We start from the raw sequence: 17,934 nt of genomic DNA, 5'->3' as shown, positions 1-17,934 counted from the left end.
AAACGTGAAGAATGCCTCTACGGGGCTCAGCAGGACACCAGAGGGGGAGATTGCAGGTTAAGCCAGGACCTCTTGCCCCGTGGCTGGGACAGAATACTTGCTCTGGCACTGAGACCTCTATACCACATTATGCTGGTGAAGAAGGAGAATGGGGGCAGAGAATGTGCTTGTCCTAACTAAACCAGATGCTTGGATGCCACAAATTAGCTTCCACAAGCCCAGCCTGTGGGCAGATACGATGAGATTTTTTTTTAAACCAACTTACTTATTACTTATTTAAATGATCACACATTTAATCATTCAGAGGAAGAAAAATGTGAAATCTAAACATTAAGTTATAATGAAGAGAAAAAGGTAACAATCAGAGTACAGAAAAGCTCTGCACCAGGTGGCTAGAAAGTGAGCTGTTCAGAAAGATCAGCGCTGAACTCTGGCTCACACCTACATAGGAGCGTATTATGCTCTTCTGCACAGAGAGAAATTTGCTCATGGGCTGAGGACCCAAACAGAACTCTCCGTGCACAGGACTTTGGTTCAGGGATGTAGGAAAGGGGCAATACAAACATGCAAGGGTTCCCTCTTCCCCGCCTCCACATGCTCTGCACAGACTTCAAATACACCAGCAGGGTTGGGAGTCTGAGAGTAGAAGCCACCCTGGATCAAGCGGCCAGAAAACTACACACAAGTTGCCTATACTCCAGCTGCAAAAGAAAACAGAGGGGCAGCCCTGCCTCCAGGTCAAGGGTAGATCTTCTCTCCCCTTCCTCAAGTGGAACAATATATTATGCCTCACTATTAGGCGTTCAGAGAGATTTGAGGATTTCACCCAGAAGAAGGTTATAGGCAGACATTTGTAATATTTCTATACTGTACCTGGAAGAAGGTTTCCACATACTGCAGTAAATATACCCCGCAATCACTGCTGTTATCCTGTTTCGGGACTCTGGGACAGAAATCCAGCATCGTTGATTTGCTGAATTCCCGGTGGGTTTTTCGTTTAGCTTCCCACTCTATTTCCAGGTACCTGAAATAAAACAGAGTAAGTTAAATACTCAAGAAGGGCCTGCTAAACTCTGACCTTTTTTGGGTATTGCCTGTTCTAGGACAGTACTGAGTAAACACCACAATTTTCTACTCAACTTGCTTCCACAACCCCTCACAAAAGCTCACTTGAACAGTTACAGATAATTCCATGGTTCAGTTTTGTGTAATAGCCATACGGGGCCGTACCAAATAATTTATATCATGCATGAGATAGCCAAGGTAGAGTTTAAATGGGAAGGTAATTCTGACCAGCCATCTGCGCAGGGTTTCTTCAAGCCATCAGAAAGACACAACAGCACTTCTTAAACACTTGAAGGAGCTATAGTTATCCTGCATGATTATTATGCAGAGTGTAAAATTTGTGAATTAGGTTCATGTTGTCAAACATTTCACACACACAAAAATAAATAAAAAGCATGTGGTTCACGCTAAGCAAACCATAAATATAACATCAGAATTTAAATTAGGAACAAACTGAACTACTTGCTGTTAGATTACAGCAATTTCAACTTGACAGTATACCCTATCTATGGTAAAGATTAAATGACAGCCTTTAGGAACCACTTTTGTAACACGATGATGGCCAGGCATCCACTGGGCTTCAGGGACTGTTCTTACCATTCACTGGAAGTTACAAGTGTTCACCAGAAGGCTCCCCTATTGCCCTCTGACTGCAACAGCTACACATTGAACCAAATGTTCAAAAGTGCCCACTAATCCCTAAGTAAAAGGATAAATGGACACAAATCAGATATTAGGAATGGCAATATACAAAAACCTGTAGGAGAACACTTCAACCTCCCTGGACACACAATAGCAGATTTAAAGGTAGCCATCCTACAGCAAAAAAACTTCAGGACCAGACTTCAAAAAGAAACTGCTGAGCTTCAGTTCACTTGCAAATTTGACACCATCAGCTCAGGATTAAACAAAGACTGTGAATGGCTAGCCAACTACAAAAGCAGTTTCTCCTCCCTCGGTGTTCACACCTCAACTGCTAGAAGAGGGCCTCATCCTCCCTGATTGAACTAACCTCGTTATCCCTAGCCTGATTCTTGCTTGCATATTTATACCTGCCTCTGGAAATTTCCACTACATGCATCTGAAGAAGTGGATATTCACCCACAAAAGCTTATGCTCCAATACGACTGTTAGTCTATAAGGTGCTACAGGACTCGTTGCCGCTTTTACAGATCCAGACTAACACGGCTACCCCTCTGATACTTGACACTAATTTTGGATTCCTTGAGACATGCTGGGTCTGATTTTCAGCCACCCACAGCTTTTGCTGGACTTCAGCTAGAGCTGCAAGCATTCAGTGCTTCTGAGGCCTCTCAGAAACGAGCACCCAAAACCCACACCACTCCTGAAAAGGTAGAGAGGCCACTGAAAAGTGGAAGGTACACACCCAATTGAATGTAAGAGCTTCAGAGTTCAAATGAAGCCCACTCCCTAGTTAATACAAAGATCTGTGTGCTCATATATTCATCCAGTTTAGAGCTAATTTACCATTGGCATGACTGCCCTCTCCTATGACAAAACCCACAGAAAAGGCAGGGCATAAAACTACCCCAAAATAATGCCTAAAGCAGATTTTAGAAAACATCCAATCTTGATTTATAAAGGGTCAGTGATGGAGAATCCACCACAACCCTTCGTAAATTGTTGCAACAGTTAATTACTGTTTTTAACCACCCAACAATTTACCAAGGGTCCTGGTGGAGTCTCCATCACTGACCATTTTTATTAGGTCTGCTGCATTTTACTCTTTTCATTAAACGCAATAAAGAACAAGAACAACATCCCAGTTCGGCCCCAAATACTTTATATTGTCAGTAGGGCACTGATTCAAAAAAGATTTTGTGTATGCTATGTTAAAGTCATTTGCTCTGTGCAACACCACTCGAAGAATGATGTTATAACGCTTGGTGTTGAAAGGGTGACACCAAGGATTTGTGATCGAGTTCTCTTCCATCCATATACTTACAGTAGTGCTTTTGTTCTCATTTAGCTCAGGTTACTACTCCAACTCATGATAACAACTTGAGAATATGATCATTTAAAAATTATATACGTTTATATTTCCCCTAAGTACTTTTCTGTAAGGGCACTGAGTTTGCATACAAGATTTCAGGGCAGTTCTTATTCTTGCCTTCTAAGACAGCTACTAATATTTTAATCTGACTAAATCAGTAATACCAAATATTCAGCCACCCTCAACCAGGTATCATATTTCATCTGTGTGCAAAAATGCAGTAACTGCATTCTACTGAAATGTTGTAATTGTACACTCACAAAACTGAAGGATACTCTTTGAAAAACTGGCCATTTAAAAAGAACACTTTCAGGTTTAAAAGAATTACACAACAACATTCCTGACCTGCATTATCACAACACCTTAGATAACCAAAATGAAGATTTTTTTTTTTCCCCCCAAAAAGTCTAGCATACCTCTCACTTTTTTTCTTTTTTTGCACTATATTTAGTTAGGATATTGAAGCAGTCCTGTAATCGTGTCAATCCTGTAGAGAGATGTTTACAACTGAACAACGGAAGTTTGCGTTGCAGGCTGCTGTTTTGTTTTTAAATAAATCATGGAAACTTTTCTACTGCTCTTAGGTTTTGTACAATTTTTTGACAGAATGTAAATCAGATATTTTGGGTCTAAAATCTGCTTTGACAATGTCCCTGTCTAACACAAGAAAAAAACTGTTACTTACTCTCTCAAGATCTGAACTGTGTTCTGCAGAGAACCTGCTTTCAAAGAATCCAGGATGAGTATACAAGGCCTGTTGACAGCAAAAACAAAAATCAGTTTAATCTTTCATTAGGCATATTAGTTGAGTGGCAAAAAGAGGTTTTTATTTTGTGACTTAATTTCAGTGGTAATATGAGTAGAAAGGAATCAATGGGGAAACCTGAACAATGCACCCCTTAAAGGTAACCCTTATTATGTGTAAAGTTGAATCAAGTGCTCAATGTTGCTGCCAAATTGTTGAATATGGACACTTAAGTGTTGTTACATTATTATGAAAGCATAAACCTACCTTTTACAAATCTTCTTTAATTTGGAATTATTTAAAGAGCTCTGAAAAACATAAAATAAATTTTACAAGTTGTATCCAGAAAAAGCACAAAATGACTCCATATTTTTATGAGGTGACACCTGATGTGATAAGTTAATATGTAACAAACTGATCAAGAAACTGAAATACCTATGATATATTCAAAACAATCAAATATTAATGTATTTCACTGAGAGGTAAACAAAAAAGAGAATTTTATCATTTCAGAATTCATGTTGAAGTCCAACAGAGGACTCATTAAATAGTATTTCTTGTTTCTAAAAAATCCTTTAAAAAAAAGTTTTTGCTGCTCCCCTGTTGATGTTTATAGCGATCATTTCATAAAGGGAGAAATTGACTAGCTAAGTAGCACAGGGGGGAATCAATGAAACCCCAAAAAGTGCTGTCAAATGCACAAAGTAAACACTGAAAAAATAGGGAAACTTTATAGAAACTTGTTTTCCACTAACTTTTTTTCTACTAATCTTAGGTACTATAATAGGGAAATCTTTTTAAAATAAGTGAGATTTTCAAGGTAACTACATCCCTTTTAAATATTCTCTATTCTAACTGCCACCAACAAGAAATGGAGGTTACTTACCTGTAACTGGAGGTTCTTCGAGATATGTGGTCCCTATCTGTATTCTACATACGGTTACACATGCGCACCATGGGCCTGACTCTGGACATTTTTAGTAAGCAGTGTCCTTTGGTCTGCACCTATGTAGTGGAACTCATGTTCTGAACCGAGGGCACAAAGGGCAGTGTGGACTGAAGCATCTCCAGCTCCTTTTCTTACCATGAATCTAGAGGTGATCTGCAACAGTGGGGATGAAGGGCAGTAGTGGAACACAAATACACATCTCAAAGAACCTTCAGCTACAGGTAAGTACCTCTGCAGATGGCAAATTCATTCGTCCCGAGTTCAGGGAGGGGCAGAGAGGCAGATGCTGCACTTGATGGTGATATGAGGCAGAGCTGGTGGTTGTGGGTAGGAGACACAGTTCTTGAACCCAGAAACTCTTGGCATAGTCCCTCTTTGGAGGAAGAAGCTCACTGGGGTGGGGAGTAACTAAACTAACTATAAAAACACTAAAATATTACGCCATTAAACAATTTACAAATCGTATTCACAGGTTTACAGAAGAGGAAGGTTGAAGCAAACATGGGATTCTGACTCAAGCCATGCAGCAGTAAGAAGGAACTGGAGAGGCACCAGTCCTCACTGCCCTTTTCAAAGCACGAGGAATTCCACTGGATGTGTGCAGACCAACGGACACTGCTTACTAAAATTTTCCGGACTCGGATTCATGGTGCACATGTACACCCCATGTGTGGAATACACACACGGACCATCACTCGAAGAAGCACTAAGGGCGAGATGGAGAGTTTACTCTCAAAGAGGGAGTGAATGGCCCAGAAGAAGCTGCGGAAAGGAACTGTGACTCAGATGCACCTCTCTGGGTCAATTTCTCCTGAGCTCCTGTTTCAGGTTTGGGGGAATATACTGCATCAGCTCATTACTAGCCATACATCATATTCCTGTCCCTTGCATCCAACCAGTTTTATTAGCTGGTGCCTGGGGGAGGTGCACAGACATGACTCCTACTCCCTTCCCCTTTCTCATCCACTTACTTTCAAAGCGGGAGTACCATGTGCTCAGCCTCTGCTTTCCATCTTGTGCCCAGAATCTGACCAAGTCCTATGCAGTCACATGGGGGCGGATGGGAGGAGTTCACACCCTTTCAATCCTTTCTGCAGCTGCATTAGACTGAGCCACAATCTAGCCCATACCCTTTCTTAAAATCAACAAACATCTGCCTGCCTGCAGTTTTTCCCCTTAGAGTTTGCTCTCCCTGCCAGTCCCAGAGGTGAGAGTTCTGTAGAATCCAACCATCCTAAAGACACTTGAGCTTCTTTATGAATCAGATCTTCCATTACGCCTCTCTCAGTCTTTAAAAGAACAAGCAGAGCCCATCAGCTCAAGATTGGGCTCAGAAGATGCAGAATCAAGAAGCTATAGGGAAACATGTTTCAGATACTATGAAAGCAATAACCCAGCCTAAAAACAATACTGGTTTGGATGCAGATAGTAAACCTTGCAAAACAGTCATGCAAATTTACTAGCCCAGATATAACACATACTCCTCTGCTCTTCACTAGACATTATAATGATTTATTTCCTTATCATTTTGTTCAATATTCAAAAAAACTTGCTCTGTTAGAGTAAAATTTTACAAGGTTGAGCTGTTAAAAACATTAATGGAAATTATTACCCTCCTCCCCACATGTAATTCACTTCTCCTGGAAGTCAGCCTACTTCGCTAATGAAGAGCCTGATGGCAAATATCAAGTAGGATCGGAGGGGTCAAGTCAATTTTACAAAAATGTAATTTTATTTTAAAGCAGTGACATTCAAGTAGTCTAGTTATGCCAAGCAAAAATAAAACCCAAGCATGTCCTTGTCCAATACATCCAAATATACACTACTACTTGTTATTGTTTACCTAAAAGGACATTAGCAGATAGTTTTGTCCTAAATTTTATTTTTAAATGTAGTTTTTAATCTGACAGTGTCAGATTGCCACTAAAGACTTCACTGTTTCTCCCTTGTCAGTACAGAAAAGTACTTACTTCATAATGATTTGACTCCAAATTTGGAGATGAAGCATGATGATCTTTACCTAGTGGGGGACAGTAAATTTAAAATAAGAACAATTATTTTCTATTTTTTTGGCTGAAATATTTGCATTTCTTGATCAATGGCTCTATCCGCATTGTAAAGAAGATGGCATGAACATAAGCTAGCTTTAGTTCCCTGTGGTACAAGCATGTCTGAATGGCTGAATATTGCTGAAGAACCTCACTAGGGTCCTGATCCAACTCGCACTGAAATCAATGAGATTTTTTTCATTGACTTTGATGTGAGTTCGGCCAGGATCCTAGTATGGAAACCTCACTTAGGACTAAATCATGCGCTGCATCTGCACATGCCACTTCCATTCATGTCTAAGAAAGTTGCACACAGGCATCAAGAACATAATACAGTCCCTAATATATCAGGAAATTTTACTACATATGGTAACCTAAAAAATCCACTAAATCAGTCTTGCAAAGAATTAAGTTTTCTTTGATAAGTGCCTCATTAAAGCATAAAGCTAACAGTTTTTCATCATTTTCTTTTTAAAAAACACTACCGTCTGAGTGCAGATTGCTCTTTACATCCAGGTCTTCTTTATTCTTCCAGTTATCACTGAAGACCAGCACTGTGTTGGTTCTAACTGTTTCTCTCTTCTTTTCTGACTGAAGTGGAGATTGCTGAGTCTGGGACTGCAGTGACCCCTGATTTGGACAGTCCTCATATACCGCTTCTTCTAACCAAGGAAAGCAAATAACTGCAATGTACCAGTGAGATCTACCATGGGGATGAGAGGAAAAATAAAAAAAATAAAATGTCAGCAATTCAGTATTCAAGAGTCCTTTAAACGCTGTGGAAAGCCTTTGGTACTAGTGAGCTAATGGAACTAATGCATTGTTGCTCCACTGTATGTCTATCAGTTCTGACCTTTACGATGTTCATTTAGAAGAACACAATGATACACATATACTCCTACTCATTTCACCTCTGCAGCAGGACACTGTTGTAAAGATAATTCTCACTTTCCTGGTTCTCAAGTACTTCTCCTATCTGGTTCTCAACACACACTCCCTGCAAACAAACAAAACAAAAACCTCAGGATACCCTAATCGAATGATCAGTGCCAGGTATGAAAACATGGATATAGTCCACAATATATTCCGCCAACCTGAACACATTTACATGACCTCAGCTGCTCTTTTGTATACACAACTTCCACTGACATCACTTATCAACTTCAATGGGACTTCCACGTGTGGGGCAGTGTAGAATCAGGCCCATATATTGGTACTGGTACTGCAGTACTATGTATTGTTCTACAGGGAGCTGCTTACAGAAAAGTACCCAAGTTCATAGGGTATATGATGACAACTAAAAAAAAACACCCTAAAAATACAACCAAGCCTTTCTGGAATAAAGACCCACAAAGCAAAGGTTACTGGAGGCAAGGAAATAGCTTTCTTCAAACCAGATGCATATGACATGCTAACATTTGGAGGAACTTTATTTTAAACTAATTATATTTTCCGCACAACGAGCAGGATTGCTCTTTATTTTACTTTTAAACTCAGAGTCTATGTAATTATTTTCTTGCTGACCAATGAGAGAGTATCCGCACTCGGAAAAGCTTAACAGTCCTGGGAGTGTTTGTACTGATCAACCAAAGCATTTCTAACCCTGGTACATAATGAGAGCACACCCTAAAACTATTTAGATTACTCCCCCACTTCAATTCTGACATTTTAGCCAATCTCCTAAATTGCTAGAGTTAGAGACTAATCTGTTACACCACTGGAAATGCGGGCTCTTCATCTAGGTTAGGGGTGGGAAAACTACGGCCCGCGGGCCGGAGCCATTTTAAGCTGGCCCACGAGCTCCAGCTGGGGAGTGGGATCTGGGACTTGCCCTGCTCTGGCGCTCCAGCTGGGATGCCGGGTCGGGGGCTGCACCACGCGGCTCAGCCCCGTTCCGGCGCTCTAGCTGGGACCCAGGGTCAGGGGCTGCTCCACACGGCTCCTGGAAGCCACAGCATGGCCTCCTCCAGCTCCTACAAGCTCCAATGGCTCCCTTTGGCACTCTAATGGGAGCTGCAGGGGCGGTGCCTGTGGATGTGACAGTGTGCAAAGCCGCCTGGCCGCGCCCCCTGCGTAGGAGCAGGAGAAGGGACATGCTGCTGCTTCCGGGAGCCGCTTGAGGGAAGCGCTGCTCAGAGCCTGCACCCCGAGCCTCTCCCTACCCCCTACCCTCTGATCCCCCTCCAGCTCTCCAAACCCCTCAATTCCAGCCCGGAGCACCCTCCCGCACCCCAAACCTCTCATCCCCAGCTCCACCCCAGAGTCCGCACCCCCAGCCGGAAACTGCATCCCTTCCTGCACCCCTGCCCCAGCCCTGAACCCCTCAGTCCCAGCCAGAGCACCCTCCTACACCCCAAACCCCTCATCCCCAGCCCCACCTCAGAGCCCGCACCCCCTCCCACACTCCAACCCCAATTTTGTGGGCATTCACGTTCCACCATAAAATTTCTATTCCCCGATGTGGCCCTCAGGCCAAAAAGTTTGACCACCCCTGATCTAGATAGACAGCATGGTATTTAGTGCTTTAAAATCTATCAGGAATCCCTAGCTTTCTAGTAGCACTTATTTCGGTTGCTGGTGGATCATAAAATATTGGACCATGGAAATTTCACTGCTCCCTTTGAGAGTAAATATAAAATCTTTGAAATTTTAAGATTCAGAAAATGGCCCCACAAAAAACTATTTCAAAAGTATGTGTGTCATACTTACTCCTCATTAACAGGCACAAAGATATAATCTTTATTAAAGATGTTTATATGTCGAGTCCACGTTCTTACTCTTTTATGTCTTCTTTGTGCCACTCTGTGAATACAAAAACAACAATTACCATTGGTTTGTTTCTTTGGGTTTTTCTGCTGAAGGACTTCAGTGTTGCCAACGTTCATTAACTTACTGCAAGTCTTGCAATATGTGGTGTTCCTCTTAAAGTCGCAGGTACCAGAGTCATGCAATTATGTGAGACTCTCAGCTGACATTGAAAAAAGGTTCCCAGACTTCCCTGTTGCAGAGAAAATTTTGTACCATGTGACTCCCCACCCTCACTGTATGCTCAAGGCCAAAAACCAGAATGTAAGTAAAATGAACTCTGAATATCTTTTTAAGTATCATGATTTTGGGGACCAAACTCATGATTTCTGAATGCTTAGGGCTGGCAATACAGCTCTGTTAACTTAAAATCAAAGCAAATATTTGGGAATAATTTCTTTTTCTGTGTCCGAAAAGAAGGGCTCTGCCAATTTAAACATCTTTAAAGGGAATGTATTTTAAATGTACTTAACATTAATGTGCTCACAAAAGTGTCAGGCTGGAAATCAGCTCCCCGATAAACTCTACTGCTTCCCACCCTAAACAAGTCCTTTTTTAAAAAAAAAATCTCAAGAGCACTTCGAGAGGGGAGATGCAGAGGCTGGCAAAACACCTCATCAAGAATCTATGAGAAGTCACTTACAGAACAGGTGGACTGATCTGTATACTGAGTAATTTTCTGAGTCTTTTCAATTAAACTTATTTGAGCTAGCTTATCCATAGATTTTAAGGTCAGAAAGGACCATTATGATCTTCTAATCTGACATCCTGCATAACACAGGCAATAGACCCTCATCCACTAACTCCTGCACTAAGTAATTGGCCATGGAAGATGCTGATATTAGTCTTCTGTAACAATTTCTAACCAAGGATCTTCAATGATTTACAAACAAACATTCATGAACTAAACCTCACAACGCCCCTTTTGAAGACCAGCATTATTGACTAACCCTATCTTACAGAGACAAAAATCTAAGGAACCGAGTTTAAGGGCTTTGCACAAGATCACACATTGTGGAAGAGCTAGGAATAGAATGCAGATCTCTCCTGGTTCTGTGTTTGAACTACTAAACCATATTTCCTCTCCAATTTACAGTGAAAAAATATAGTTCCATTTTTAAGGGAGACTGTCAAAAAATCTTCAGGAAATCAAAACTTAGTTTTCACGTTTTCTAATTTAGCATAGGATGATGTGAAAACTACTGAGTGATTTGTAAAGTGCTACACATTAGTCAACTTTGAGTGAAATACACCCTGTTCCAGAAGCCATCTGTATTATTACAACCTGAACTGTGGCAGTGTCTGTGCAAAGGTATGGACAAAGTGCTGAGGAAGAGGATGGAATAATTCTGCACCCCCTGCATGTTTCTGTGCTGGCTCTGCATAGACCAACATAAAGAGAAGGTTTGGGGGCAGGTTAGGGGAGGGGCTATAGGATCCACTACTGTGCAGCTCAAAATGAGCACAGGAAGCATGCAGTGGGAAGGGGTCCTATTAAAATCCATAGGCAGGAACAGTACCTGTGAAGAGACTACACTGCAGCCTTCCAGTCAGCCTAGGATCTGGGGAGGAAGGAAGTTACACCTACACACAAAATAGTCAAGTTGCTGTGTGTTAGGAGAGATTAATTTCATCCTCAATGAACAAGGTACAGCAAATTTCAGAGACCTTGACTTCTCAGGAAAGAATCTGACTCCGTATCAGAGAACTGCTCTTACACAATATGAAATCTTCTCTCGCAAAAAAAACATGTGATTACCACATGAACTTAATAAATAAAGGGAGTAGCTATATGTGCTATGCTTAAAAAGAACAATAAAAAAAAAGGAGGTCCTTCTTGCAAAATTGCATGAATCTTCAACAGAAAGGTAATCAAACTAAGTGAAGACATATTAAATTCTAGACCCAGAAAAAGAATCTGGAGGAAAGCGAAAGCATTGTTTGTATTTACAATCAAATGTCCATCACAGACAAACTTTAATAAAATCCACCTTTACCATTCTATGACTGCAAACCTAAACTGTGACTTGAGGCATATCTGGAAGATCTGAGAACACTCAGAATACTACATGCCAAAGGACACTTTACTGAAGATTATGCGTGATCCATGGAGAACAATGTATATTACTAATTTGTTTCTTCCCCCTTCTAATTAAAACCATGACTGTCAGTACTTGTCTGTTAATGTAAAAAATCCTTTACTTGTAAACAGTGACATTATGGCATCTGGAAGTGAACTTACGACAGTTTGGGATCTTCTTCAGAGTTTTTTCCTGTCCTGGTCAGGCACTTATAGAAGAAGCTGCTAAAAATATGCGAACGCTCAGCAAGCTGCTTTGGTGCTTTCTCCAACAAGAGATATCTACCGAAAAAACAACAATTGCAGCTTTTTACTCTTTATGTGGAAATTACCTTCCCCCCTCGACAACATAATCTTCACAAAAATATTAAAATACATCAGGGTTATCTTACATTTTGTAATCAGTTATCTTTATAGCTGCTAGCCATGTCAAAATTTTCTATCTAACTTATTTTAATTGTGTATGGATGGTTATCACTTTAGTATCTAAGTGCCAAACACAGTTATTAAGAGCACAGCCCCACTGAATCCACCCTCTGTCTGAGATCTGTACTCCAGAATCAATCCTTTCATATTTAAATAATTATGTTTCTATTAAAATAAGCTTGAAAACATGAACCAACTGTAAAACAAGCCTGCAAAGACTATGAAACAACAGGTTACAGGTGTGTATTGTCATTACAATTGTATTATTTAATTTCATAGTTAATTCATTAAGTAAAACCCTTCAATTTTTAAAATTGCAGAATCCAGGTACCCTGCTGCAGAATTTATTTTTAGTTTATCAGAGAATACTATTCTTCAGCAAAGCCCTGTGTATCAAAAGATTCACGTGGTGCTATGCTTTGGTTCCCCGCGGGTTAGAAATTTTTGATTGCAATGCTCTCGCTTACAGTTACTGCAGCAAAACTTTCATAAAACAAACAAAGGTGAGCCTTGAACATGCTCTGCAGATGACCACGATTCTGCTCAGGTTTGAGTCAGCACTTCAGGATACTCCAGAAAAAATGGCAGAAGGCAATGTGGGCTTTGTAAAGCATTGCTCCATTTCAGATAGCTCCTGAAAGGTGGCAGGATGCATAAAAGCCCACACTCCCATTAACAATTCCTGGAAGCTGGAACCTCCGGCTGGGGGGTACAGACTCTGGGGTGGGGCTGGGGATGAGGTGTATGGGGTGCAGGAGGGTGCTCCAGGCTGGGGCCGAAGGTTTGGAGGGTGAGAGAGAGATCAGGGCTGGGGTGAGGCGCAGTTCCCAGCCAATGAGAGCTGCAGAGCTGACGCTTGGGGCGGGTGCAGCACGTGGAGACCCCTGGCTGCCTGTATGTCTAGGAGCCGAAGGGGGGACATGCCGCTGCTTCCAAGAGTCATGAGGAGCCAAGGCAGGCAGGGAGCCTGCCTTAGCCCTGCTGTGCCGCTGACTGGACTTTTAATGGCCTGGTCAGCAGTGCGGACCGGAGTCACCAGGTCCCCTTTTCGACCAGACTTTCTGGTAGCAAATCAGGCACCTGACAACCCTACTTCACTCACAATGAAAGTACATTCATTTCTGGAGTGGAAACACTGCAGCTATTTTGCTCTATCTAGAGTATACAACAGTATCTTTTGGGAGAACTCAGAATAAAATCCAGCCAACTTTAACTGCAGGGGAATATAGACAGGCTAAAAATAACAGCCAAAATTGGAACTAGGCCAAGTCTTTGCTCTATTGTAATCACCACAGTCTGTTTAGAGATCACCATTTTAGGTTTCAGTCAAAAATAAATTAACATCAAAATGATTCTTATTCCTCCCTTTTATTACTTACTTAAGATAGAAGTCAATGATGACATCATTGAGGAATTCTCCATACTCTAGACACTCTAGATCCTCTCTTGTGACACCCAGTCCTCCTTTTGTGGGTGGGGCAGGATAAACAATCAAACTAGAAAGCAAAAGTGATGTTATAACAAGATGAGCTATAGTTTAACAAGTCACTTACAAAAAATTCCTAATGCCCATGAAATTATACTTCAGAAGGTGGTGAAACAATACTACGGAGATTCATAGATGTACATTATCTAAGCAAAAATCTTTATGGACTGTGTTTTATGCTAGTTCAAGCAGATGTATTGACGGGCTACTAAGATATAAATGATTCTACTTGTCTAGTTATCCTCGCTCCCATCTCTTCACACAGCTACTATGAAGTTCCCACTTCATGAAAACCTGACAAACCTCCACCTTTTCTTCATTGTTTGAGCCTGACACATTAACCATTGCTCTGGATTCCAATATATGCATCCAAGATCTTTGTGATCAACTCAAAGTGGGCAGCATTTGGCAGAAAATTATCAAGAACTTAAACACACACATGTTTTGAAAGGGAACGATGAAATAACAGGAAATTAGAATGACCACATTCATGGAAATGTTCTAACAGAATGAGAGCACTTTTGCTCACTCTATGTACTTTCACAGTGACTCTAATTAAACACTTAGTGTTAGGAACAGAGTACCAATATAATTCCATCATACCTGTGCAAAATTGAGTATTTGCACTGCTACAGTAATACTGCACATAATGTAACACTGCAAAACCTGAGTCAATAATACACAGAAATGACTGAAACTGACCATTTCAAAAAAATCAGGGGAAAAGAAGTATCGGTATTCTGGTTTTGTATGTAACTAAAGCCATCTATAAAATCTTGTCCCTTATGTAAAAAGCATATGGCAGGCGTGTCTCAGATTTCAGCAGCTTTCTATAAAAGCTGTTAAAACAGTGGCTTTCTAAACTCGCCATTAACCCAGATGTACAGTGTATGATCAAAAAGAACAGGAGTACTTGTGGCACCTTAGAGACTAACAAATTTATTAAAGCATAAGCTTTCGTGAGCTACAGCTGACTTCATTGGATGCATAGAATGGAACATATAGTAAGAAGATATATATGAAGATATATTTACACATACACACATACAGAGAAGGTGAAGTTGCCATACAAACTGTAAGAGGCTAATTAATTAAGATGAGCTATTATCAGCAGGAGAAAAAAACTTTTGTAGTGATAATCAAGATGACCCATTTAGACAGTTGACAAGAAGGTGTGAGGATCCTTAACTTAAGGAAATAGATTCAATATGTGTAATGACCCAGCCACTCCCAGTCTCTATTCAAACCCAAGTTAATGATATCTAGTTTGCATATTAATTCAAGCTCAGCAGTTTCTCATTGGTCAGTAACTCAGCACAGTTCTGAACTTGAAACATTTCGCCATTACTCTCTCAAATAATACTAATAAGAGGATCTACATGTCTTCCACCTACGGACATGGTACACTGATAATCTAAGGACATTATTTTTAAATAAATATTTGTTAAATATTTGATAATATTTGACTGTGTTAAGTGGGGAAAGATACAAGACAGATTCTCAGGTGATTTAAATCAGCACTGATGTCATTTACATCATTATTTACACCAGCTGAAGGTTCAGCTCTGCAGTTAACATTTACAATGTAAAAACTCGTTTCCAGGCCAATACTCATGCTACCTGATTTGAACGGTGTACTGAGTATTTCTGCTTTTAATCTCTCATACAAAAACAAAACAGTGTAAAATTTTCAGCTAAAATGAAGTGTGTGTAGGAATACTGGCCCACGTTAGATGTTGGTGAACTATGGTTTTAAATTGAGTTGGGATATTAGCATGAGTCACAGGCTGAAAGCCTGGGAAGAAAAAGGATGAAATCTTGAAAAAGAAGAGATGTTGTATTAAGACTTATAGTTTGAAATATCTTATTTAAAGTTTGGACTAAATAAATCAAAATAAAATACTGTTAATTGGGTACCACATGCACCTTTCACCCAAAAATCTCAAAAGTGATTTACAAATATTAATTAAGTCATTAATTTATTCCAGCTATTTACTTATGTAATTTGCAATCATGGGATTTTTTCTTAACTGCTCATATAAATAAAGCATACATACTTCTGAACTGGTCCAGTTTCCCTTATTTCTTTCCACTCATCATCTGACTTAGATGACAGAGAAATGGAATAACAACCACCATTTTGCTTCTGCAACAGAGCATAACTTGGCTTGGTGACATTTGCTTTTGGTTCCTGCTGGTGAAAAGAAAAAAAAAACCTAAACAAAAAAATCATCTTTATACACAAGTGAACACACAGCAAAGGCTAGAAGTAAAACAAACCTAAGTACATCTTGCTATCTACAATAAATCTTCATTTATTATTCAGTTCATTCATTATTCATTAAATCTTCATATTTTGTCCCCTTTCTCCTCCTGCCAAAACCTACCTGCTGGCTAGCAAAAAGAGAACTTAACACTTACATGCAACATTAAGCAGTTCAGTGGTAAATGCACCTGTGAGCCAAAGCACATATATAAACAACGACAGGTGACACCTACACAGCATTTTTCTCTTCAGAATGGTTTACAAACATTAGTCAGCCATGTGAATTGGGCAGTATTATCCTCACCTTTTTGAAAAGGAAATAGAAGCAGAAAAGATAAGGCTGGAATGTCAGAGGTGCCGAGTACCCCATTGGTTTCAATGGGAGCTGCAGTTATTGGGCACATCAAGCCTTTAGTGACTTGGCAAAGACTACAGAGCTATCACAAAAGCAGGGAGCAAAACAGATGAATTCTTGGCTTCTAGTTTTGTACTCAGACCAACCCACCCTTCCTATACCAATACTGTTACTGAATAGAACAAATGTTTCTGATTTTTGACATTTGGGGAATTGGTCAGTTTCATACTTTCAGCTTCCAATTTTCCCCTCGAAGAGACGCATATCAGGGCCAGACTGTGCAATACATCCAGTGCCCTACAATGGCTTGCACACCTAGAAGCAGAAGGCGGGAATGGGATCCTTGTGCTTCTCTGAATGCAAGAACCATGGTTCTGGCTGGCTCTTGCACAGGTTTTGTACAATGGCAGAGGGCCCCTTGAACCCTCCTCCTGTGCACCCTAACAGGGGACAATCCAGCATTTAATGCAGAATGTAATTATTGCCTCATTATGAAGGATACACTAACAAACGTTATTGATTCTTAACTATGGATACAGATACTTTTATTTTCTGTGAGTAATTGAAAATGGCTTGATTTCTCTACTGGCAGTAAGTGACTTGACTCCAATGAATCATTTGAGAGTCATTTATTAACCTGAGGTAGGGGATTCACAAGAACTGGAGTGCTGCTCTTCTGCATCTGCTGCTGAAATGAAGCCTGGCAACAATTCATAAAGGAGCTTTCCTCAGGTGACAAGTCCTTAAACAAAGGTAATGCCTGCTTCCAAGACAAGTAGTCAGAGAGATCTGGGGACCTGTTTTTCTTCCTCACTTCCGCAATCACCTCATTCAGCTTAATCTGTTCTCTTTCCGTGAGTGGTTGGAAGAGTTCAAGGAAAACAAATTCGCTAGATTTGGCTGTCAGAAGAAAAAAGGCAGAGCATTAACTGAGACTGACGAGACAACTTCAGCAACAGTTGCATAGACTATAATTGTCAGATCACAGCACTGATTTGTTGAAAGAAGTTATAATTTACATTTCAAAAGTTTTAAATTAAATTTAACAGGCACAAAACAGAGAAGCATAAAAAAACCTAATAGTGCTTCCTGAAGGTTTACTATTAAACAATAATGCCTCAAAATAATTTGGGCTGATATTCACAACTGCCTACTGGATTAGGCTTACATTTACCACTAATTTCAATGCATCTGAATTCCCTGAGGATTTAGCCTTAATTTCTAGAGCTGGTCATCACGAATGCATAACTCATTTACAACCTGTACTCGATGGGGACTACATCCTGAAAGAAATCTTTCCTGAATCCCCTCTTCTGGCCTTCAAACAACCCCCAACCCTCCTCATCAGAAACAAGCTACCCACAAACCAGGACACACCAACTCAAAGCAGCACCAGACCTTGCCAGAACAAATGCAAAAGCTGCAGACGTATCTCCACTGTTATGATGATCAACTCTCCACATAACACATCCTTCAAGATCCAGGAGTCCTACCCATGCCTATCACAACATGTGGTTTATACCTCATCCAGTGCACTAAATGCCCCAACAACACTTATGTGGGTGAAACCAGACAATCACTATGCTCTCAAATGAACTCACACAGCAAAACGATGAGACAAGAACACCGTTTCACCTACAGGTGAACACTTTTCACAAGTGTATTTTCACAGGAGTATTTTCCACTGAATGCATC

General features: G+C 40.4%; 1 protein-coding gene across 8 annotated transcripts in view; it reads right to left on the bottom strand.

Moving 5' to 3' along the window:
• SENP7 (SUMO specific peptidase 7) overlaps window positions 1–17,934 on the bottom strand; it is a 70,522-nt gene that overhangs the window by 2,685 nt on the left and 49,903 nt on the right. For 7 of the 8 annotated variants that reach the window (XM_037908027.2, XM_043538571.1, XM_037908044.2 and 4 more), the window contains 10 exons: window positions 16,877–17,139; window positions 15,676–15,812; window positions 13,512–13,628; window positions 11,869–11,988; window positions 9,531–9,623; window positions 7,307–7,524; window positions 6,744–6,793; window positions 4,092–4,132; window positions 3,765–3,833; window positions 874–1,024 (listed from right to left, as the gene is read on the bottom strand). In XM_037908027.2, coding sequence (XP_037763955.1) covers window positions 874–1,024; window positions 3,765–3,833; window positions 4,092–4,132; window positions 6,744–6,793; window positions 7,307–7,524; window positions 9,531–9,623; window positions 11,869–11,988; window positions 13,512–13,628; window positions 15,676–15,812; window positions 16,877–17,139 — 1,259 coding nt within the window. The remainder of the gene's footprint in view (window positions 1–873; window positions 1,025–3,764; window positions 3,834–4,091; window positions 4,133–6,743; window positions 6,794–7,306; window positions 7,525–9,530; window positions 9,624–11,868; window positions 11,989–13,511; window positions 13,629–15,675; window positions 15,813–16,876; window positions 17,140–17,934) is intronic. The other variant, XM_037908035.2, reaches the window with a different exon arrangement.

Source organism: Chelonia mydas, chromosome 1 (genome assembly GCF_015237465.2).
Source record: "Chelonia mydas isolate rCheMyd1 chromosome 1, rCheMyd1.pri.v2, whole genome shotgun sequence".
Classification (NCBI taxonomy): Eukaryota; Metazoa; Chordata; order Testudines; family Cheloniidae; genus Chelonia; species Chelonia mydas.
Note: the sequence above shows the minus strand (reverse complement) of the source record. Positions and strands in the feature narration are given on the sequence as shown.